General features: G+C 40.5%; 1 protein-coding gene and 1 pseudogene across 1 annotated transcript; one reads left to right on the top strand and one right to left on the bottom strand.

The window, feature by feature from the left end:
• Positions 1 to 7,025: 7,025 nt before the first annotated feature.
• On the bottom strand, positions 7,026 to 8,997 carry LOC145117089 (acetylornithine aminotransferase, chloroplastic/mitochondrial-like). The gene is made up of 3 exons (XM_079053392.1): positions 8,480 to 8,997; positions 7,756 to 8,118; positions 7,026 to 7,681 (listed from the first exon to the last, which is right to left on the bottom strand). The coding sequence occupies exons 1-3, from the start codon at positions 8,720 to 8,722 to the stop codon at positions 7,172 to 7,174; spliced, it is 1,116 nt and encodes a 371-aa protein (XP_078909518.1). The 5' UTR covers positions 8,723 to 8,997; the 3' UTR covers positions 7,026 to 7,171.
• LOC145111003 (uncharacterized) overlaps positions 8,947 to 22,984 on the top strand; it is a 35,152-nt pseudogene continuing 21,114 nt past the window's right edge.

Below are 22,984 nucleotides of genomic sequence, written 5' to 3'. Positions count from 1 at the left end.
GTTAACTTATTATCCAGTTTCACCTCAGATAATGGAACTGCCTCATCATAGATGCTCAAACATTTGCGCAGATAACTCACATGGAAGACATCATGAATACCAGCCAAATCTTCAGGCAATTCCAAGCGGTATGCTTGTTTACCAATCCTCTGGAGGATTTTGAAAGGACCAACAAATCTAGGACTTAGTTTACCTTTCTTTCCAAATCACATAAGACCTTTCTATGGGGATACCTTCAACATTACGAAATCCCCCACCTGGAATTCTATTGGTCGTCTCCTCTTTTCCGTATAGGACTTTTGTCGATCCTGGGCGGCTTTCATTCTTTCTCATACAATTTGAATCTTGTCGGTGGTGTCTTGAATCATTTCAGGGCCTCCAAGGATTTTCTGTCCTATTTCACGCCAACATAATGGAGTACGACACTTGCGACCATATAATGCCTCATATGGTGGCATTTTAATTGAAGCGTGGTAACTGTTATTATACGAGAATTCGACAAGAGGTAAGTATTTATCCCAGTTACCACCGAACTCCAATACACATGCACGAAGCATATCTTCTACAGTTTGGATTGTTCTCTCCGTCTGCCCATCTGTCTGGGGATGATAGGCTGTGCTGAGAGCAACTCGAGATCCCAATTCACGTTGCATACTCGCCCAAAAGTGAGAAGTGAAGCGAGTATCACGATCGGAAACGATCTTTAGTGGCACACCATGTCTTGCAACAATTTCATCCAAGTATACTTGTGCGTATTTCTCCATTGGAGCCGTTTCACGCATGGCAAGAAAATGAGCGCTTTTAGTCAGGCGGTCGACGATTACCCAAATGCTATCATGCTGTCTAGCAGTCTTTGGCAATTTGGTAATAAAATCCATGGACAGTTCTTCCCATTTCCATACAGGTACACTAAAGCTTTCTGGGGTTCCGTAAGGCTTTTGGTGCTCTGTTTTGACTTGTAAACATACTAAGCATTCCTGTACATATCTTCCAATGTCTCTCTTTAATCCAGGCCACCAATAATCAGCTCTTACATCATAGTACATTTTACTTGTACCAGGATGTATTGACAGTTTAGACTTATGGGCTTCATCTAAAATCTTCTTTCTTAATTCACCAATCTTCGGAATCCATAGCCGATTCTTGAATACCTTCAATCCTCGTGGATCATCAAGTAAAACATTGGTTTAATGTACCATTCCTTCTTTCTTCACATTTTCTGGCTTTAGGGCTTCTACTTGCCATTTCTCTAGTTCATCTAGAATAGTGAACTTTACTGTGGTGTGAGTAATAGCATAACACATACTATTACGATAAACCTTTCTGCTAAGTGCATCGGCAACTACATTAGCCTTTCCAGGATGATATAGGATTTCACAGTCATAGTCTTTGATCAGCTCCATGGCTCGTTGTTGTCTCATATTCAGAGTTTGCTGACTGAATATATACTTGAGACTCTTGTGGTCGGTATACAATTGACATTTTGTACCAAAGAGGTAATGTCTCCAAAGTTTTAGGGCAAATACCACTGCAGCGAGTTCGAGATCATGAGTGGGATAATTCTTTTCATAATCTTTCAGTTGTCTTGAGGCATAGGCTATCACTTTACCACGTTGCATCAACACACAACCGAGTCCTAATCTTGAAGCATCGCTATATACAGAGAAATCATCATCACCTTCTGGAAGTGATAAGATTGGAGCATGGGTCAAAAGATCTTTTAGAGTCGAGAAAGCTTTTTCTTGGGCTTCACCCCATTCGAACTTCACTTCCTTTCGTGTAAGACTCGTGAGAGGTACGACTATACGAGAAAAATCCTTAATAAATCTCCGGTAATATCCCGCGAGACCCAAGAAACTACGCATTTCGGAAGCATTACGAGGCATTTCCCAATTTTGAATAGCTTCAATTTTAGTAGGATCTACGGATACACCGTCACCAGAAATAACATGGCCGAGAAATTGAACTTGGCGAAGCCAAAATTCACATTTCGAGAATTTAGCATAAAGTTTCTCCTTTCGAAGAAGTTCTAATACCGCACGAATATGAATGGCATGATCAGCTTCAGACTTGGAATAGATTAGAATATCGTCAATGAATACGATGACAGATTTATCGAGCATTGGGCGGCATACCCGATTCATCATATCCATGAATACAGCAGGAGCATTCGTTAAACCAAACGGCATAACAAGGAATTCGTAATGCCCATATCGAGTACGAAAAGCAGTCTTCGGTACATCCTGCTCGTGAACTTTCAACTGATGATAGCCAGATCTTAGATCAATCTTTGAGAAATAGCTAACACCCTGAAGTTGATCGAACAAATCGTCGATGCGAGGTAGTGGATATTTGTTCTTGATAGTCACCTTATTCAGCTCACGATAATCAATGCACATCCGCATCGATCCATCCTTCTTCTTAACAAACAATACCGGAGCACCCCAGGGAGAGGTACTTGGTCGGATAAAGCCTTTGTCAAGTAATTCCTGCAGTTGGATCATGATTTCTTTCATCTCAGCTGGCGCAAGACGATAAGGAGTCTTAGCAATCGGAGCAGCACCAGGCACAAGGTCAATTCGGAATTCTACTTGCCTGTCCGGAGGAAGTCCAAGCAATTCTTCGGGAAAAACATCTGGATATTCCTTAGCAATGGGAACATATTCACCGTTTTCTTATCTTCTTTTGAGACATCGACTGTGTAGGCCAGATAGATAGAACACCCTTTCGATATGAATTTACGGGCTTTAAGGAAAGATATTATTTTTAAGGTTCCTTGTTCACCATAAACATAGATAGGATTCTCCCCTTCAATGGGAATACGTACTATCTTTTCATAACACAAAAGGTCTGCATGATTCTTCGACAACCAATCCATGCCGAGAATAATGTCAAAGTTGGGCAAGGAGATAGGAATTAGATTAGCAAGAAAATTGTAGCCTTCAATTTCTATAACACAATTCCTATAGACTTTATCGGCAAGTAATGATATACTTCCAACAGTCTCTATGTGAAAGGGTTGCGCGAGTGCATAGCAAGCAATTTGAAAAGAATGCACAAATTCATAAGACACAAAAGAATCTGAGGCACCGGAATCAAATAAGATGTGAGCAGGTCTAGAGTTAACAAAAAATGTACCCGTCACAACATTCGGGTCCTCACGTGCCTCTTCTGTGGTGATCTGGAATGCACGACCCTTAGCTTTTGGAACCTCCTCCTTTTTAGTTGGAGTACCCCTTGATTGTTGAACAGGAGCTTGACTTTTCGCCGGTTGTTGAACGAAAGCTTGACTTTTCGCCGGTTGTTGAACAGAAGCTTGACTTCCCGTCATCTGACTAGTAAGAGTGGGGCAAAAACGCTTCCTGTGGCCAGTAACACCACATGCAAAGCATGTAACACCTTTCATTGGACACACGGGCCTCTTGTGTCCTACTTCTCCACATCCAAAACAGACCACGGTTCTTTCCTCTAGTCTGCATTCGCCCGGATGATTCTTTCCACAATTTCGACAAGCTGGCGACTGAAGAGAAAAAGATTGTGACCTGCCGCGGCCACGAAAAGCACTCTGAGATTGTATTTGCTTGCTAGGTTCAGATCGAACGGATTGAGTTGGTGGAATAGGGGAAGCAGGAGCAGTCCTTTCAGTACGTGGATGTTTCGGAACAGTAAGAGTGGCACCACGTATTTCTAAGTCATGCTCACGCTTTCGAGCATACTCAACAGCTTTATCAAATGATAGTACTTCCCGATTGGCAACGAAATCGTGAATTTCGTGCCATAGTCCTTCTAAGAATAACTGAATTTTCTCATCTTCAGTTGGAATATACTTTACGGCAAACCGTGCTTTTTGATTGAACTGAGTTTCATACTCATTCACAGTCATTCCTCCCTGTTTAAGCTCGAGGAATTCTTTCTCCAACCTCCTCCTCATGTCTAGAGGACAGTACTTCTCTAGCACACGAGTTTTGAACATTTCCCAGGATAAATTCTCCTGGTCAAACTTGCTGAGAGCTTCATAGGTTGCTTCCCACCAGACCAAGGCTTCTCCGATGAGCATTGCAGAAGTATAGTTAGCCTTGTCTTCAGCATCTACATGAGAAATACGAAACACTTTTTCTGTGTTCTGGATCCAAGTAAGAACAACAATTGGATTAAGAACACCAGAAAACTCTGTAGCACCGCTACTCTTGAAATCTTTAAACGAGGGACGCTTCACCTCTCCTCGCGAAGATTCTCTAGTGGCTTTCTCTTTTCCTTTATCACCACTCTTTTTGTGTTCTTCGAGAGTCTCTCGAAGAACCCCTTTCTATACTTTCATATTTCTGAAAGACCCAAACTTTCATATTTGACAGTTGTTATTCCGAACATGCTACATGCATATTCATAAAACAATATTTTATATTGATAAAACGGTTACAAACTACTGGATACAAACCCACTATCTTATAGTGTTATATATTACATAACTTCCCAGGATTCTATAGATTTATACATATGGGAGTGCAAAATACAATAGTTTCAAACTATTCGAAAATCTTCTATCAATACAGTAGTTTCAAACTATTCAAAAATCTGCTACCAGTATATAACTATACTGGATGCTTATCTCCTGCAAATTAGTTAAACATTGAGAGGGGTAAGCGGTGGCGCTTAGTGAGTTCAATAATAGATACAATATAACGTTATGCCATATATATACTGTAATATGCCAGAAGCAAAGAGGAACAAGGAACAACAAAGGCATAATGCGAAAAGCTTTCCACATTAATCAATGAGACATAACAAATTCCATACTTGATATAAAATCAATAAAGTTTCAGCACAAATGGCACAGTAAATACTTAAGAATATCATTTTGCTAGAATATTTAGGCTTTCAGCCTTATCTTAGCATACTACCGAAGCCAAAGTGATGCCTATGTCATACACTTCATGGTCAACGGTTCATACCAATACCCAAGTGATGCTTATGTCATACACTTCAAGTCAGAGGTACAACCTTGCTATAAAATAGCAGATACAACAACTCGAGATGATAACATGGAAAAGCACATAGCACATATAACACATAACATACAATTGTTCCTATATATTAAACTCACCGAGAAATAACCGGGGGTCAAAATAGTAATTTGGGCAGCACTTCGGCTTTAAATATGACTTTTTTCGTTGAAAACCGGGAGTTTTCTTGAAAACCGGGCTCTGCGAAGGTAGAGCTTCGAAACCGAAAAGATAAATTTTTCGGGCTTCTCGGAAATCTCGGGGCGCGTTTCGGGCTTTGGAATAAGTACCGGGGCTTCGGGGGAAGTCGTAATGCAAGAAAATGTTGAAAAGGGGTGAAAAAGGCCAAGTTTTAAACTTCTAACCGGGAGGTCTCGCACCCCTTATATAGGTGCGAGCCTCGGATCCGAAGCGAGGAGAGGAGGGCACGCGGCTGCGAGGTTCGGACCAGGTTGCAGCAGGGCGAGGCTCGGACGGACAGGTGCTCGCTTCGCATTGGTCGGATGACGCGGCTTCTGGCTTCGGATCGGGTCGGCTGCTTCGGTCCAATGGGAGGAGGACACGAGGGTCGGATCACGTGTGGCATGCGAGGATCACGTGGCCCTTCGGACATCTGTGCGACATGCGTCGCTTCTCGGGCATGCCACTCAGCAGCTTCGGACACGTGGCCAACTCCGAGCGAGGGTGATGTGGCAATCATTATTCATGCGAAATTTCTCGAAAAATGTGCCCAATGTTGTAAAATCCATAACTTTCTCATACGGACTCCGTTTTTGACGTTCTTTATATGCACGCGTAGAGAAAATTATGCTCTACAACTTTCGTTTAAACTTCGTCGGAAAATTTTGACTTTATTTTTATATTATTATTTTTAACAGACCGGGACTGGTAAATCCGTTAAAAATTCATAACTTCTACATCCGACGTCCGTTTTCGTCAGACTTTTTACCGTTGTACTACTAATGACGAGACCTTCGATTCTCGTTTAGGTTGTGTCGGCTAAAAATCACTCGATCTAAAATTCGAGTTTTTAGCTGTCTACTACTAAGCTGAAACTTGTAAAAATCATAACTTCCTCATACGAAGTCAGATTTTGGCGTTCTTTTTATCGAAATTCTCGGTTTAACGAATACTACGACTTTCATTTAGATCACTAAGGCTAAAAAGTAGTTTATCAAAAACTCACTTTTACGTCATTCGGCACCGTGCCGGTTTTATCGCGGATCTTTGATTGGTCATAACTTCTTCGTTATAACTCGGATTTCGATGCGGTTTTCGCCTATATGTTTCTAACGAGATTATCTACAACTTTCAACAATAAAATTTTACTTATTTCAAGTTTTATATTTTCGCTAAATTTCACTATTTAGCTTTTAATTGGAATCTCATAAGACTTCCAATAATTTATGAGTGATTCTAAACATAGTTTTACCTTATTTCTAGTAAAAACTATCTGTTAGAACTCAATACTCAATATCACATAATATTTCATAATATTATTTATATAAAACACGATCTCAAAACGTATATGTTACATAAAAATAACAATTAAATCTTCTCTTAAAAATAAAAACTTTTGTGAAATTGATTTCAATCGGTTATAATTTAGAACCTTTATGATTAAATATTTTTTAGTTTATTAGTTGTTTTTTCATTTAAAGAAGTTCCATAAGAAAGATTTACATAGACGTAGCGGGTAAACGAGCAACAAGTTGTTCCGCAACCCCTTTTTGGATGACAAAACTAATTCTTTTAAAAACATCTATAGATCTTGGAGTCATAACATTAGTATGAATGACACGTTGGACTCTGTTGAGTAGCTCCACAGCTTCTGGCGCACAAGGAAACTAAAAGCATATTTTTTTATTGGGACGATGCCATTTCTATATGCACAATGTTAGCGACCTAACCTAAATTATATATCTTACTAGAAGTTATGACAAAAATAAATAAATTAATATATGAAATGATAAATTTGAACGGCATTAGCAACAAAAAGAAATAGAACACACAATAAAAAGCGTAAGTCAACCATTAATCACTAGTCAATAGAACCCAAAATAAAGAAACAGTGGGTTAATCACTAATAATTAGTCTTAACAAAAAACCATTCGTCTAATTAACCCAACCCAACCCAACCAAACCAAACCATTGACATTTGAGCCTCCTAGCTAATCAAGAACCTTGAGGCATTCCTGCAGGATATTAACGATAGTTTCCATAACGTGGACACCAATTCCAAATGAAAGATTGATTTGGATGATATTGTTTTCTTTGCCAACTGCTGATATTATAAGAACACCATTCTCCTTGCATTTATCAACAACAGGTTGCGCTTCAACATCTAGCTCCACTGCAGCTAGAAGCCCGGATGCTCGTATTTCTCTTACATGACCTTTTCCTCCAAGTTTCTCACTTAAAATGTTTTTTAAGAATATGCCTTTTCTTGTTGTGATGTCCAAAACATCGGGTCGGGCTATTAGTCTGAAACATTCTAAAACTCCACTGCATTCATCCGGGATATAATCCTCCTCGAATTTGCATATGTGGGCTTTCATTTTTTCATTCACCAAGAGACCATGTATGGCCAAACTTCCGAATTTAACCATCATTAGATCCCGCTTTACACCCAACACTTCGTGGGCCCAAAGCCGCCCAGTTACACCAAGCCCAGATTCAAACTGCAATTAATTGGAATTATAAGCATTCATATATAATTTTATACTAGTAATAACTAATAACTAATTACATTTACCTCATCGAATGCGAGTAGTACTCCTGCTTTGTCACAAGCAGTCCTCAAAGACTGCAGCTGCTCTTGTTTAAAGTTGCATATCTCTCCATTGCAATATATGGGGTCCACAAAGACAATAGCAACTTTTCCTTGAGAAATAAGTTTCTCTGCCTCACTAATATTATTGCTCCTCATGGGTGGAAAACTAGGACTAACCATGTTATCAGAGAAAGAGATGTATTCAGTTGGCTGAAACTTGTTGTGTGCAAAAGTTTGGAACATTCCTGCATATGTTAAGGCAGCATTAATTGCTACTGCCTCTGAGGGGTAAAACCATATTGCTTCAGCAAATGAAGCTGATGCAACCACCTCTCCAGCAAAATTCTGCAACAACCCAATTAATTTTAATAAAACAAACAACCTTATATTCATATTTTATGTTTTAATGTTTATTGTTTCTGTTTGTAATAAATGATATGATAAGGCAGACAGAAGACCTAGAAATTATGTAGAGATGACGAGCCAAAAATGTTTCTGATTTTAACATTCAACAAATCATTTAAATACTAAGAGAGCAAAAAAAAATTTGTTCTTTTGGTTGCTAGTTTTACATTTCACAGTTTGATTATGTGATCTAATCTTACAAACGTAAACAATCATCAATCATTACTAACATTATAATGACCTTAATTGTATTTTGATTTCACATCAAACACTTTATCAAGAAAGATGTTTTTATTAATACCTTATACTCCAAGAGTAGGGAATCCTCATCCTCATCCTCATCCTCCGGGTGTGAGAAGCGATGATCGGCACCGAGTGCCTTTGTGACCAGAGCCAGAAGAGGCCGTTTTTTCTCCATCGCCACCACGACCAGGTTTCTAGTAGGCCGAGAAGTCATTCTCCATGTTTGATGCTGGGGTACAGCCACACGAACCAAACACTTGCTTACGCTCACACTCGTACTCAAGCTCATAATCAGCGCCATTGAATTTGAAGTCAATAAATCCCTTATCTGTGTATGCGTATTGCTGCTTCTAATCTCTTCTCTATATGTAGGACTTCTTGTATCAACTGTTGTACCGGTAACACACACGCCTCAAATCTTTTTTGCAGGCTTGCCATCTCCAATCCGCACGATGGAACATAGTCGTCACTCCAAATAGAATAGGGCTCCGCCTCTCCGCCGCTCGCCTTCGTAGATCACGCGCAATGAGTGCGCAGCCGCTTCCTCCCCAGTCACACTCACCATCTCCATTAGATATTGTCATCTCTAAAGATCCAAATACACCTCAATCAGGTCTATTAGTTTTTATTAAAATAACAGAAAAACCATGCCCTTACTTTTTTTTAAAGAAAAATGCCACGTTTTTTTTGGCTGCTAATCAACGTACCTTTAAACCACTTTTTTATTTTTATTTGACAAAAGTGCAGGAATGGTCCTTATGGTATGTCCAAAATTACTATTTTTGGCCAAACAAGTTCGGACTAGTACCAATGGTCCAAAATTTAGGAAAATACCGGCTATAGATATTTTTTGGGGTTGAATTCCAAAATATAGACACAAAAAATTGGATTTCCAGTATAGACATGGATTCCACGGAAGTAAGCTCTGAGGGTTCCGCGGAATCCACTGTAGCTCCGCGAAATGGCAAAATCGTAAATAAATAAGGGTATTAAAAAAAACCTCAAGATCCATTCCTCGGAGCTACCTCCGATGAATGAACTCATTTCGCGGAGGTAGCTCCAAGGAATGGATCTTGAGTTTTTTTTAATACCCTGATTTATTTACGATTTTGCCATTCCGCGGAGCTACAGTGGATTCCGCGGAGTCCTCATAGCTTACCTCCGCGGAATCCATGTCTATACCCGGAAATCCAATTTTTTGTGTCTATATTTTGGAATTCAACCCCAAAGAATGTTTATAGCCGGTATTTTCCCTAATCTTCCATTTTTTGCAAGTTAGGTCCATTTTGGTTTAATTTTTAATAAAATGACGATTTTGCCCTTTGTATTTTCTTTTTTTAAATTTTTTATTATAGAAAGACAAAACTGCACAAATGGTCCCTGTGGTTAGCTGAAAATTGTCACTTTGGTCCAAAAAGGTTTGGACTAGCACCAGAGGTCCAAACTTTTCATCTTGTTGCGAGTTTGGTCCGATTTGCTTTGAACTTTTTTATAAAGACGATTTTGCCCTTGCTTTTTTCTTTTTTTAGTTTTTTATTTATTTAAATATTTTTCTGATTAAAAGAAAATTGTTTAAAAATTTAAAAAGCCAAAACTCTCTCTCTCTCTCTCTCTCTCTCTCTCTTCACCACCACTTCGTTTCTTTTCAAAAATAAAAAAATAAAATAAAATACAATCCATGAACACCACTTTAAAAATCCATGAACACCTATTTCAGAAATCAAAACACATCTTTATAGTTACGATTTTCATAAAATAAAATATCACCACCACCACTGAAGATTTGAACTAGATTTAGGGGAAAGAAATCGATATATTGCCTTCAAACACGAAAACACACATACACGAATAGATCTCGTTTTGTCTTCATATCTCGGAGCATATATGACAAGGTAGAGAGATTGATTTCGATTGACCTCCGTCGGTTTGTCTTCTCTGAACCACGACGTAGACATGGAAGACAAAATGATGATAAAATCACATTCTTCTTCATAGTTTCATCTAAATCGATCTCGAAGATGAACCACCACCAATCTAACCCTTGTTAAAGTCGTCTGTTAAAGCAATCCCTACCACCAAACACCCATCCCTTCACCTCATGTCTAGCCCCTTGATTTCCAGTCGCAAAACGTCGCATCTGAAAACCCTAGCCGCCAAGAAACCCTAACTTCAAATTTCGATCTCCTTTCTCTTGTCTTCGGCTATCAAGGTTCAAAGGGAGGGTAGAAACGATCGAAGTGGGTGTTTGGGGTGGTGCTACCTGAACAAAGGGATGCAGAGTGGGGTCCAGGCCGACGACAGCCGTCGGTTTCTTCTTCTTTGGATGGTGGTAAGCAAGAAATGATATATATATATATATATATATATATATATATATATATATATATATATATATATATATATATATATATATATAGAATGGCGATGATGAGGGATGATCAGGGATGTAGACGACTTGCCTAATTTTTTGTTGGAGATGGAGATGCTCTTTGAGGGTATCTCTTGGCAACAACAGTGAAACACAAAGATGGAAGAGGGATGGGGAAGACGGTGGGTGGAGAGAGAGAGAGAGAGAGAGAGAGAGAGAGAGAGAGAAATTGTATATTTTATTTATTTATTTCTTTATAAAAAAATTATTAAAGTAAAATAGCAAAGACAATTTTTTTTTTCTTTTAAACAGAAAAATATTTAAATAAATAAAAAAACTAAAAAAGAAAAAAGTAAGGGCAAAATCGTCATAATGAAAAAGTTCAAAGCAAATTGGACCAAACTCGCAACAAAATGAAAACTTTGGACCTGTGGTGCTAGTGCAAACTTTTTTAGACCAAAGTGGCAATTTTGAGCAAACCACAAGGACCATTTGTGTAGTTTAGTCTTATAGAAATAAAAAGAAGAAAAAAGAATACTTTCTCTCTCTTACTCTTTGTCTCTCTCTCACACACACATTATCTCTCTCACACTCTTTCTCTCTCTCGTTTCTTGCTTACCACCGCCCAAAGAAAAAGAAAGGCGGTTGTCGTCGGCCTAGGCTGCCCCTCCGCCTCCCTCCGATCAGGTAGCACCACCCGCTTCAATCGTTGTTTCCCTCCCTTTGAACCTTGACAATCGACGACGAGAGAAAGGAGATCGAGATCTGAAATAGAGACGATGTCTTGTTCCAGCTCTGAAACGAGGGTTTTAGATCCGCCGCCTCCTGAGAACCGATGAGCTTCGTCTTTATAGACCAAAACACAACGATGGCGACCAAATCACTCTCCGCCCCCGTCGTCGCTTTGGTCCGCTACTACCTCTCAATGCCATAACAGACCCTGACGAGGCCTTTACAACCGAGAAAAGGCCACTGGAAACACCAATTACCACCCCTCTTCACCACCGTTTCTATCCGTCCCCACCGTCTCACGACCCTCCTGGTTCCGTCAAATGACCCTCAGGTAGGCTTCAATCGAGTTTGAAGAAGGAAAGAAGGAGACCCGTGGGTTTTCAAAGGTTGTCGTCATTCTTGTTTCCTGAAATCCTAGGGTTTTTAGAGGCCGCTGCCGCTACAAACCCTAGCTTCGATCTATGTGTCGCCGCAGCTACAAATCCGCATATTGCATTGCTTCCTTTGCATCCGGAGGTTCGGGCCAAGTTCAATGAAACGGCTGCATGAGAGTATGCAAAAAGCATGATAGGAAAACCATACGGTTATCATAATCTGATATTTAGCTGGATCGACACCATTGATGGAAATTATCCACCACCATTTGATGCTCATCTGGTATTTTCACTGAATTTGTCCCACAAAATGAAAAATGGTATTTGGTACTTATTTATTTTTTTATTTATTTATGCAAGTGTAAAAGTATTTTGGATTATGGTGTACAGGTTGCTTCTGTTATGACCATATGGAACCAAGTACGACCCGAATATTCTGCCAAAATATGGAACGAAGCCTTGAACAAGCGACTTGGTACTCAGATTTGTTATTTAATCATATAAAGTCATTGTACTTTCACTTTTTTTCTTATTAGGCATTATGCTTTGTTAACAAATCAATGAAAGTACGTTGCTATTTCTTTGTAGGATCTTGACCTTCCGGAGATCTTGGTAGAAGTGGAAAGGCGTGGATCATTTTTCGCGAAACTATTAACCATTCCTGAACAGGATGACTGGACATACATGGATGGAAAATCAGCATCTTGTGTTGCATTCATCCTTGAAATGTACAAAGCAGTTGGACTCTTTGGTGATCTTGCAAACTATATTCAAGTTACTGAATTCACTGCCAGTTTTACTTTTGCCCCCTAATTGTGATTTACCTCCACATCACATGTTGGTTGTGGGTGTTTTTTATTTTCGTTTTTGATAATTATCCTTATATGTATATACAGATAAAAGACGCTTATACCCTCAACTTGTTTGAAAACAATTCGAGTCGTCTCCCAAAGTGGTGCAATGATGGTGACAGGGTGAAATTGGCATACTGTCAAATTAAGGGGAAGTGTAACACCCCCATTTATTAAATAAATAAATAAATAAATTTATGAGTGTATAGTAGCCCTAAAATAAATAATTATATAGCAAGGTGTTGGTAATTTAAATTGAAATGATTTGAAGGCTTAGGGGGGGGGGGGGGGGTAATTGGTAATTTAGGGATCTATTATGAAAGGAATTTATGGGATCAAGGTTTAAAAGGTAAATTGTAGCCTAATCTTGAAAAGAAAATGGGAAGGACGGACCAAAGGTGTGTATCTGATGAAAGTTGAAATGATCGGGACTTAATCCAGTGCCCACCCCCACGTCGCATCTCCAAACACTAAGAGACCATTTGTGACAATCTGAACATTTTTCCGTTAAAGTTAGCCGTTTTCCGTTAAATAAATTATGAATTTTATTTGCTCCGTTAAATTCTTATGGTTTAGAAGATCGTTTTTATAAGAGTCGGAAACAAAATCACGCAAAACCCGAGTTTCCTTCGAAAATCAGCGGATTCCGTCCCGAGTGGTGTTCACGGTCGTGAACCTGATCACGGCCGTAAACCCGTTCACGGCTGGTGGCCGCACCACCGACCATGAAAACCCCCTATATATATGAGCCCCTACCCCTCATTTGCACTTTTCTGGCCGCGAACATTTAGGTATGAACGCAACTAACAGTGAGTTCATACCCCTACACTCTTAATGTTTTTAATGTTTTTAGGGGGAGGATACAAGCAAGACATAAATAAATATTGTGACTTATATAAACAGGATTAAAACTCATGTGATTGATTCAAACCAAAGATTTTTATATTTTATAAAACATTTAGATATTCATCCCTTTTGTAAAATGTTGAGCATAAGGGAAATTTTCAACATAATCGTAGAGTTTTCAGTGTAAAACATGAGTTGAATACATTAACGAAAATATAAACTATAATAGGAATAGTTTATGGAACAATTACCTTATCAATGCACGAAACATAGATTCAATGCGAACAATCATATAAGTTATATAGGGTATAGTTTATAGGTCATAAAAAAAGTCATTTAAATTCAATGGATTCATTTTATTTTACACTTAATCGTTAGTATAGTATTTTATGAGTGAGCATTCTTCGCGTACTTACTTAAGTACTAACAAAAATTCCGAGATTATAACCAGAGTCTCCTTGAAGGGGAACATGAGTTTGTGTATAGATTTATACGGGATTGACAATCCCGCACCACAACTGTTAGCTACAGTTAGGCCGGCAGGCCTGGGTGACAAAATCATTCTGATTCCGACACTTGAATAACGTCGTTAAAGCAATTCAATGGTCAAGTATGGTTATAACAACTCATAAATTTGGTACTAAATAATACGATTAATGTATGAATGGTAATAACTTCGATTAGTTTTATTTTAAAGTAATAGAACTACTATACATACTGGAGGATTCCAGAGTCTTTCCTAACTTACTATATATATACTGGTGATAGCCATGATTTTCATGTAAAAGGGTTTTTCATTCAAAACAACAATATACAACACATCTAGTGGTAACCAGGAATATGAACTAATACATTATGGGATACTGTAACAAAAACACACATGTTAGAAAATATTGGATTTTCTTAGAAACATACAAACATTCTCATTGACTTATTAATAGGTTTTCATTACAAAAACAAGCTTATGAACTCACGAGCTTAATGTTGATACTCTTTCAAAACCGCTTGTATTCTCAGGAAATCAGTAGACAGGTACCCTGCAGGCTTTTGAGAGGACGGAGCGTATAGAGTCACGTCTTTATATTTTGCTACTTTTGATGTATATAAATATGAATCAAACAGATGTAAATACCCTTTTATATATATTCAATGTTATGGTTGTGTTTACTTTGATTACTATGATGCAATTGTTGTGATATTATACATGACGTCCTCCACCCTCGAACGTTTCCGCCGTTTCGGTTTGGGGGTGTGACAGATTGGTATCAGAGCTATTGTTTATAGTGAACTAAGTATACCGAACCTTACATGGTATACAACTATAAACACTAAAGGGGCCGAAGCGCTCTGAAACTAAAAGTATACTTTAAAATATAAGTATTTTACAAGAAGTATACAAGTATACATACGTACAAGAAGCTATAACATAGTAGGAATTACATAAAAGTATTTAGGATGAGTTGGACACTACGGTTAAACCTGGATAGTTATGAACTCATATGTGGGGCCAATATAACCTGATCAACTATATTTCTCTGAGATGTGACTACATGTGTTTGGGAGTGACTGTGGTGTTGCGACAAGTCTAAAACTCACCAAATCCTATACTAATGAAGCACATACTTAAAATACTATTGGAGTATTTTATAACATTGCACAAAATTATTACAAATAGTACTAATCCTCACAAATGAAAGACCTAAAATTCCCTGGTTATGTTAGTAAACCTTTATTATAGATCTCTGTTAACGCTGTAGGGTTAAGATATATCTTGTTCGAAAGTATCCGACTCATGATCCACATAGAAGGCTCACCGTCATTTTTCCCTTGTATCTTTTAGAGAAAGATGCCTCCTAGGAAGAGACCCAACAAGAAGAAGAACGATCCCCCACCGCCACCACCTCCTCAGTTCGATCATGTCATGTTACAGTCGTTGTGGCTGCTACAATGTCGCAGATGAAGCCTGGCGGCTCTGGCGGTTCGGGTAGTGGATCCAACCCCCGCAATCTTGATGGTGGCCAGGGACACCCGAAGGAGTGTTCCTACAAAGATTTCATGAGTGCGAAACCCAAATCCTTCGACGGCAATGGAGGTGTCATTTCCCTAACGCTTTGGTTCGAGAAGATCGAATCAATTTTTGAAATCTGTGCGTGCTCCGAGGCGAGCAAGGTGAAGTTTTCCGCCTGCACCTTCACCGATGGAGAACTAACTTGGTGGAATAGCCGAGTCAAATCCCTAACTCTGCCAGTGGCCAATGCCATGAGTTGGGAAAGTCTAAAGGAACTAATGCTCGCCGAGTACTGCCCAAGGGGCGAGATGCAAAAGCTAGAGCATGAGCTCTGGAACCTAAGGATGAAAGGTTCTGACATTGCTACGTACACTGCTAGGTTCAGCGACCTGGCTCTTCTCTGTCCCGGGATGGTCACCCCGGAAAGCAAGAAAATTGAAAGATACATTTGGGGATTGACACCCCCAACTCAAGGGAATGTCTTGGCTGCTAAACCTTCCACTTTTGACAGCGCCAAGTGCTTAGCACAGACACTAATAGATTACGGGGTTGATCATGAAAGAGTAGCAGCCGTTCTCGAACCACCAAAGGAGAGTGGTGAGAAGAAAAGGTTCTGGAACAAACGCAAGGGCAAGTATTCGCAGGAGCCCTCCAAGAAGCAACAAATAGTGGCAGTCCACGCTGCTACCATTCCTGCTGTTGTTCCCACTACTCCAACAACTCCCAGCCGTTATGCTGTAAACCTGCCCTTGTGCAACAAATGCAACTTCCATCATTTGGGAGTTTGCAGAGAGATGCAATGTGACAAGTGTGGCAGAAAGGGGCACACAGCTCGTTTCTGCAGGACACCAGTCCAACCAACCAATCAGGCCTTTGGAGCTGGAGTAAGCCAAGCTTGTTATGGTTGTGGAGAAACCGGGCACTTCAAGAGAAATTGTCCCAAAGCAACAACTGCTGGAAACACAGGAAAGGTGCTAGAAATGGGCCAGGAGGAAGCAGTCCCTGATCCCACCGTAGTTACGGGTACGTTCCTTCTCGACAACTCTTATACATGCATTCTTTTCGATTCTGGTGCAGAGAGAAGTTTTGTTAGTCATGCATTTAAGCATCTACTCAAACATAAATCCCAACCTTTAACTGAAACATTTACTGTCAAGATGTCTAACGGAAAGAAAGAGAGCACTAATGACGTGTTCATCAGCTGTACCCTTACCTTAAACGACCATTCTTTTCCGATCGACCTTATGCCGGTTTCCATAAAAAGCTTCGATGTCATCATCGGCATGGATTGGTTGAGCCCCAATCGTGCTGATATCCTTTGTTACGAAAAATCCATACGCCTCAATCTGCCATCTGGCGAAGCCCTTATTATATATGGTGATAAACTCAGCTCAAACCTACGTATCATTTCATGCATCAAAGCCCAGAAATATCTGCGAAATGAGTGCCATGCATTCCTAGCCCATGTCGTTAATGAGAAATAGGAAGTTAAGGACCTCGAGAGCATCCCCGAAGTCTGCAATTTTCCTGATGTCTTCCCCAAAGATCTTCCCGGAATCCCTCCCGAGCGCCAAGTTGAGTTCCGAATCGACTTAATCCCCGGAGCTACCCCCGTAGCTAAATCCCCTTACCGTCTAGCGTCGGAAGAAATGCAAGAGTTATCCAGCTAGCTCAATGAACTACTCAACAAGGGATTCATCAGACCAAGTTCCTTACCTTGGGGAGCCCCGATCCTATTCGTGAAAAAGAAGGATGGATCCTTTCGGATGTGCATGGATTATCGTGAACTGAACAAGCTTACCATCAAAAACCGTTACCCCTTACCCAGAATCGACGACCTCTTCGATCAAATTCAAGGAGCCAGTTACTTCTCCAAGATAGACCTAAGGTTAGGGTACCATCAGTTACGAGTCCATGAGGGTGATGTTCCTAAGACAACATTTCAGACTCGATATGGTCACTATGAGTTTGTAGTGAGGAATTCATGGATTTGATGAATAGGGTATGCCGCCCCTTCCTAGTCAAGTTCGTAATAGTATTCATTGATGACATACTTGTCTATTCTCGGAGTGAGGCAGATCATAGACAACATTTGAGGCTAGTATTAGAAACTGTGAGGGCGGATAAGCTATATGCAAAATTCTCAAAGTGCGAATTCTGGATCAGAAAATTAATTTTCCTCGGTCACGTGGTTAGCGAAGAAGGCATACACGTGGACCCTTCCAAAATTAAAGCGATAGAAAGTTGGTCAACACCAAAGACACCCACAGAAATCCGTCAATTCTTGGGTCTTGCTGGCTACTATCACAGGTTTATCCAGAATTTCTCCAGGATTGCTAAGCCTCCAACCGCCCTGACTCAGAAAGGTGTGACCTTTAGTTGGGGAGAAAGTCAAGACACTGCATTCCAAACATTAAAGCAGGCCTTATGCAGCGCACCTATCTTATCCCTAGAAGGGACGGAGGACTTCATTGTCTACTGCGATGCATCCAGTCAGGGCCTAGGCTGTGTGATCATGCAGCGAGGAAAGGTTATTGCCTATACCTCGAGACAGCTGAAAGCACACGAAGTCAATTATACAACTCACGATTTGGAGTTGGGAGCAGTGGTCTTTGCGTTAAAGATTTTGAGACATTATCTCTATGGAACCAAGTGTACCGTCTTCACCGACCATAAGATCCTATAACACATTTTCGATCAGAAAGAGTTAAACATGAGGAACCGGCGATGGGTTGAGCTACTCAATGATTATGAGTGTGAAATACGTTGTCATCCCGACAAGGCCAATGTGGTAGCAGATGCCCTCAGCCAGAAAGAGTATTCAGGTCGTAGAGTGAAGGCACTGACAATGACCATCCATTCCCATTTTTCCGCTCAAATCAGAGAGGCTCAGCTGGAAGCCTTAAAACCAGAGAACATGTTGGATGAAGCCTTGAGGGGAATGGAAAAGAACCTAGAGATCAAGGGAGACGGAGTTTACTATTTCATGAACCGGATCTGGACCCCAAAGTTCGGTGGTTACAGAGAAGTTGTTATGAGCGAAGTTCACAAAACTAGATACTCCGTTCACCCAGGTTCGGATAAGATGTATCTGGATCTCAAAAAGCTATATTGGTGGCCAAACATGAAATCAGAGATCGCTACCTTCGTGGGCAAGTGCCTGACTTGCACCAAGGTGAAGGTGGAATATCAAAAGCCCTCAGGTCTACTTTAGCAGCCAGAAATACCTAAGTGGAAGTGGGAATGAATCACAATGGACTTCATTACCAAACTGCCCAAGACCCCAAGTGACCTTGATAGTATTTGGGTAATCGTCGACAGATTGACTAAGTCTGCCCATTTCCTACCAATTAAAGAAACATACAAAATGGAGAGACTGACCCGAATCTACATCCAATAGATAGTTCGTCTACATGGTGTGCCTGTGTCCATTATCTCCGATCGGGATAGCAGATTCACCTCGAGATTTTGGCAGTCACTGCAGAAGGCTCTTGGAACTAAGCTGGATATGAGCACAACTTACCATCCACAAACTGATGGGCAGAGTGAGAGGACCATTCAGACATTGGAAGACATGTTGAGAGCATGTGTTATAGACTTTGGCAAGTCGTGGGACACCCATTTGCCCTTGGTCGAGTTCTCCTACAACAACAGCTATCATACCAGCATCAAGGTTGCGCCGTTTGAAGCCCTCTATGGCCATAATTGCAGATCTCCTCTGTGCTGGGCTGAGGTGGGTGACACGCAGCTAGCTAAAGGTCAAGTCCCCTATAGCACTCTCACAGGCCCAGCAATCATCCGAGAAACCACAGAAAAGATCGTACAAATTAGAGAACGACTAAAAGCTTCAAGAGATAGACAAAAGAGCTATGTCGATAAGAGACGGAAACCTTTGGAGTTCCAGGTTGGTGACCGCATCTTTTTGAAGGTCTCACCCTGGATGGGCATGATACGCTTTCGAAAGCGTGGAAAGCTAAATCCGAGATACATAGGACCATTCAAGATTCCCGCTAGGATCGGTCCCGTAGCATACAAACTTCGTTTACTCCAAAAACTTAGCAACGTTCATCCAGTCTTCCACGTGTCAAACCTTAAAAAGTGTCTATCCGACGAAACCCTTGTGATCCCTCTTGATGAGATCAAGATCAATGAGAACTTTAATTTCGTGGAAGAACCAGTTGAAATCATGGATCGGGAAGTCAAACGAACGAAACAAAGTCACATACCGATAGTGAAGGTCCGCTGGAATGCCAAGCGGGGACCTGAATTCACTTGGGAGCGCAAAGATCAAAGGAAACAGAAATACCCGCATCTTTTTCCGAGTCCATGATTGTATTCTACGTTTGAATTATGGGACGAAATTCCCTCTATCTGGGGGATGATGTGACAACCCGAACCTTTTTCCATTAAAGTTAGCCATTTTCCGTTAAATAAATTACGAATTTTATTTGTTATGTTAAATTCTTATGGTTTAGAAGATCGTTTTTATAAGTGTCGGAAACAAAATCATGCGAAAACCCGAGTTTCCTTCGAAAATCAGCGGATTCCGGCCCGAGTGGTGTTCACGACCGTGAACCCGATCACGACCATAAACCCGTTCACGGCTGGTGGCCCCACCACCGACCATGAAAACCCCCTATATATATGAGCCCCTACCCCTCATTTGCACTTTTATGGCCGCAAACACCCTCTCTCTCTCTAAAAATCGTCACCCGAAAACACCAGATTTCTCTTCATCTAGCACTCTATCCGCCTTGGAACTCGTTTTGGAGCATCAAAACATTTGTTTTTCATCAAACCGAGCTTTGCTGTTCTTGAGTTCACGGCCATGAACCCGTCAAATCTTCATATTCACCAAGAACAGGCCGTGAACCCTTCAAACCTTCAAAGGCCGTAAACCCTTCAACGACAGTAAACTGTTCACGGCCGCAAACCTTCTCAAGTCGTGAGTTTGGCTGAAAACCCGCTTTCTCTGATTCAATCGAGTCCTGGTAACATTCCTAAACCAAAATCAAGTGTTTTTCCAACACTATAAATAATGGTTTCACTAATAAAATGCATATATATATATATTTAATTTTTATTAAGATCTCGTTAAGTGCCGCGTACATCAACCTGAGGGTCTTCATTCACAGTTTCGTTGTCCGACACTTTCACGCAACTTAGAGTGAGTTTATACCCCTACACTTTTAATGTTTTTAACGTTTTTAGGGGGAGGATACAAGCAAGACATAAATAAATATTGTGACTTATATAAACAGGATTAAAACTCATGTGATTGATTCAAACCAAAGATTTTTATATTTTATAAAACATTTAGATATTCATCCCTTTTGTAAAATGTTGAGCATAAGGGAAGTTTTCAACATAATCATAGAGTTTTCAGTGTAAAACATGAATTGAATACGTTAACGAACATATAAACTATAATAGGAATAGTTTATGGAAAAATTACCTTATCAATGCACGAAACATAGATTCAATGCGAACAATCATATAAGCTATATAGGGTATAGTTTATGGGTCATAAAAACAGTCATTTAAATTCAATGGATTCATTTTATTTTACACTTAATCGTTACTATAGCATTTTTTGAGTGAGCATTCTTTGCGTACTTACTTAAGCACTAACAAAAGTCCTGAGATTATAACCAGAGTCTCCTTAAGAGAGAACATGAGTTTGTGTATAGATCTATACGGGATTGACAATCCCGCACCACAACTGTTAGCTATAGTTAGGCCGGCAGGCCTGGGTGACAAAGTCATTCCGATTCCGACACTTGAAGAACGTCGTTCAGGCAATTCAATGGTCAAGTATGGTTATAACAACTCATGAATTTGGTAATAAATAATACGATTAATGTATGAATGGTAATAACTTCAATTAGTTTTATTTTAAAGTAATAGAACTACTATACGTACTGGAGGATTCCAGAGTCTTTCCTAACTTACTATATATATACTGGTGTGTAACATGCCAAAAATACAGTCTAAAAATTTTGTTTAAAAACATTACCAAAACCATATATCCAATATCATATAAGAAAAACCATAAGTCGTGTATCTCAAAATCTCATGTCAATCACTGTATCAAAAACTGAATAATAAAAATATCAGAGTCTCAAATGCTCCCAGGCTAAAACTGAAACTGCGGTGTGTGCGATGCCATCATCCCGAGCTCTTCCCTTTGCTAGCGGAAGTACCTGAAACCAAAACTGAAACTGTAAGCACGAAGCTTAGTGAGCTCCCCCAAACTACCACATACCATACAATAACACATAAAGCACATACTGGGCCTTGCCTACTGCATCGGACCGAGGTCCCGACTAACTTGGGCCTTGCCCACTGCATCAGACCGAAGTCCGGACCAACTGGGGCCTTACCCCCTGCATCGGGCCGAAGTCCGGACTAACTGGGGCCTTGCCCCCTGCATCGGACCGAAGTCTGGACTAACTGGGGCTGCCCCAGCATCGGAACTTAGTCCGGACTAACTGGGGCCTTGCCCCCTGCATCGGACCGAAGTCCGGACTAACTGAACATAGCATAACATAGCATATAACATAAACACATATACTGCATACTGCATCGGACCGCAGTCCGGACTAACTAACACATGAACATGCCTGAATCACAAAGACATGAAGCATACTGAACTACTGCATCGGACCGGAGTCCGAAACTACTGCTATCTAAACGGGCCGGCATTGTGGCCGTAGACCCGTTCCTACTGGAAGGAAACTCACCTCGTAACGCTGGCTGCTGAGATGCTAAATCTGAAGCTGGCTGACTGCTGCTCCGGAACTCCCCGGCTACACATCCCAAAAACACTAGATCAGATACTGATAACTGCCCTTAGGGTAAAATGACTATTTTACCCCTGGTCAAAGTCAACCTTCTGGCCAAAGTCAACTCTCAGTTGACCTGACTCGCCGAGTTAGGCCGCCAACTCGCTGAGTCCCTGTCCTTATTTCCCAAACCTCTATACGCTTCTACTCGTCGAGTTTGGCAAAGGCTCGACGAGTTCCTCTTCGATACTAACATCTAGTTCATCTTCATCTGACTCGCCGAGTTGTATGAACAACTCGTCGAGTCCTCCTTCATCCTATGAATGAGATCAGTCCTTGACTCGTCGAGTTGTATGAATAACTCGTCGAGTCCCTCCACTACTAGATCTGAGCCTTAACTCCCCGAGTCCATTATCTACTCACTGATTCCACCTTAAACTCTCAAATGGGGAAAAATTGGGGACTCGCGACTCGACTCGTCGAGTTTGAAGAACGACTCGCCGAGTCCCAAGCATGACATTACTAATAGTCGATTCTGCTCGAATCCAGTGCATTCCATTCATAGATCTGGGTCCTTAGGGCTGGTTTTTCACATAAAG

This window comes from Lactuca virosa, chromosome 5 (assembly GCF_052849685.1).
Source record: "Lactuca virosa cultivar CGN04683 chromosome 5, Lactuca_virosa_CGN04683_v6, whole genome shotgun sequence".
Taxonomy (NCBI): domain Eukaryota; kingdom Viridiplantae; phylum Streptophyta; class Magnoliopsida; order Asterales; family Asteraceae; genus Lactuca; species Lactuca virosa.
Note: the sequence above shows the minus strand (reverse complement) of the source record. Positions and strands in the feature narration are given on the sequence as shown.

Excerpts from the sequence above, each read along its gene's own strand:
- LOC145117089 (XM_079053392.1), bottom strand. The coding sequence starts at position 8,722 with ATGGCGCTGATTATGAGCTTGAGTACGAGTGTGAGCGTAAGCAAGTGT. Across the intron at positions 8,119-8,479 it reads CCCTACTCTTGGAGTATAAG|AATTTTGCTGGAGAGGTGGT; the intron begins GTATTAATAAAA and ends GGGTTGTTGCAG. Across the intron at positions 7,682-7,755 it reads TACTACTCGCATTCGATGAG|TTTGAATCTGGGCTTGGTGT; the intron begins GTAAATGTAATT and ends AATTAATTGCAG.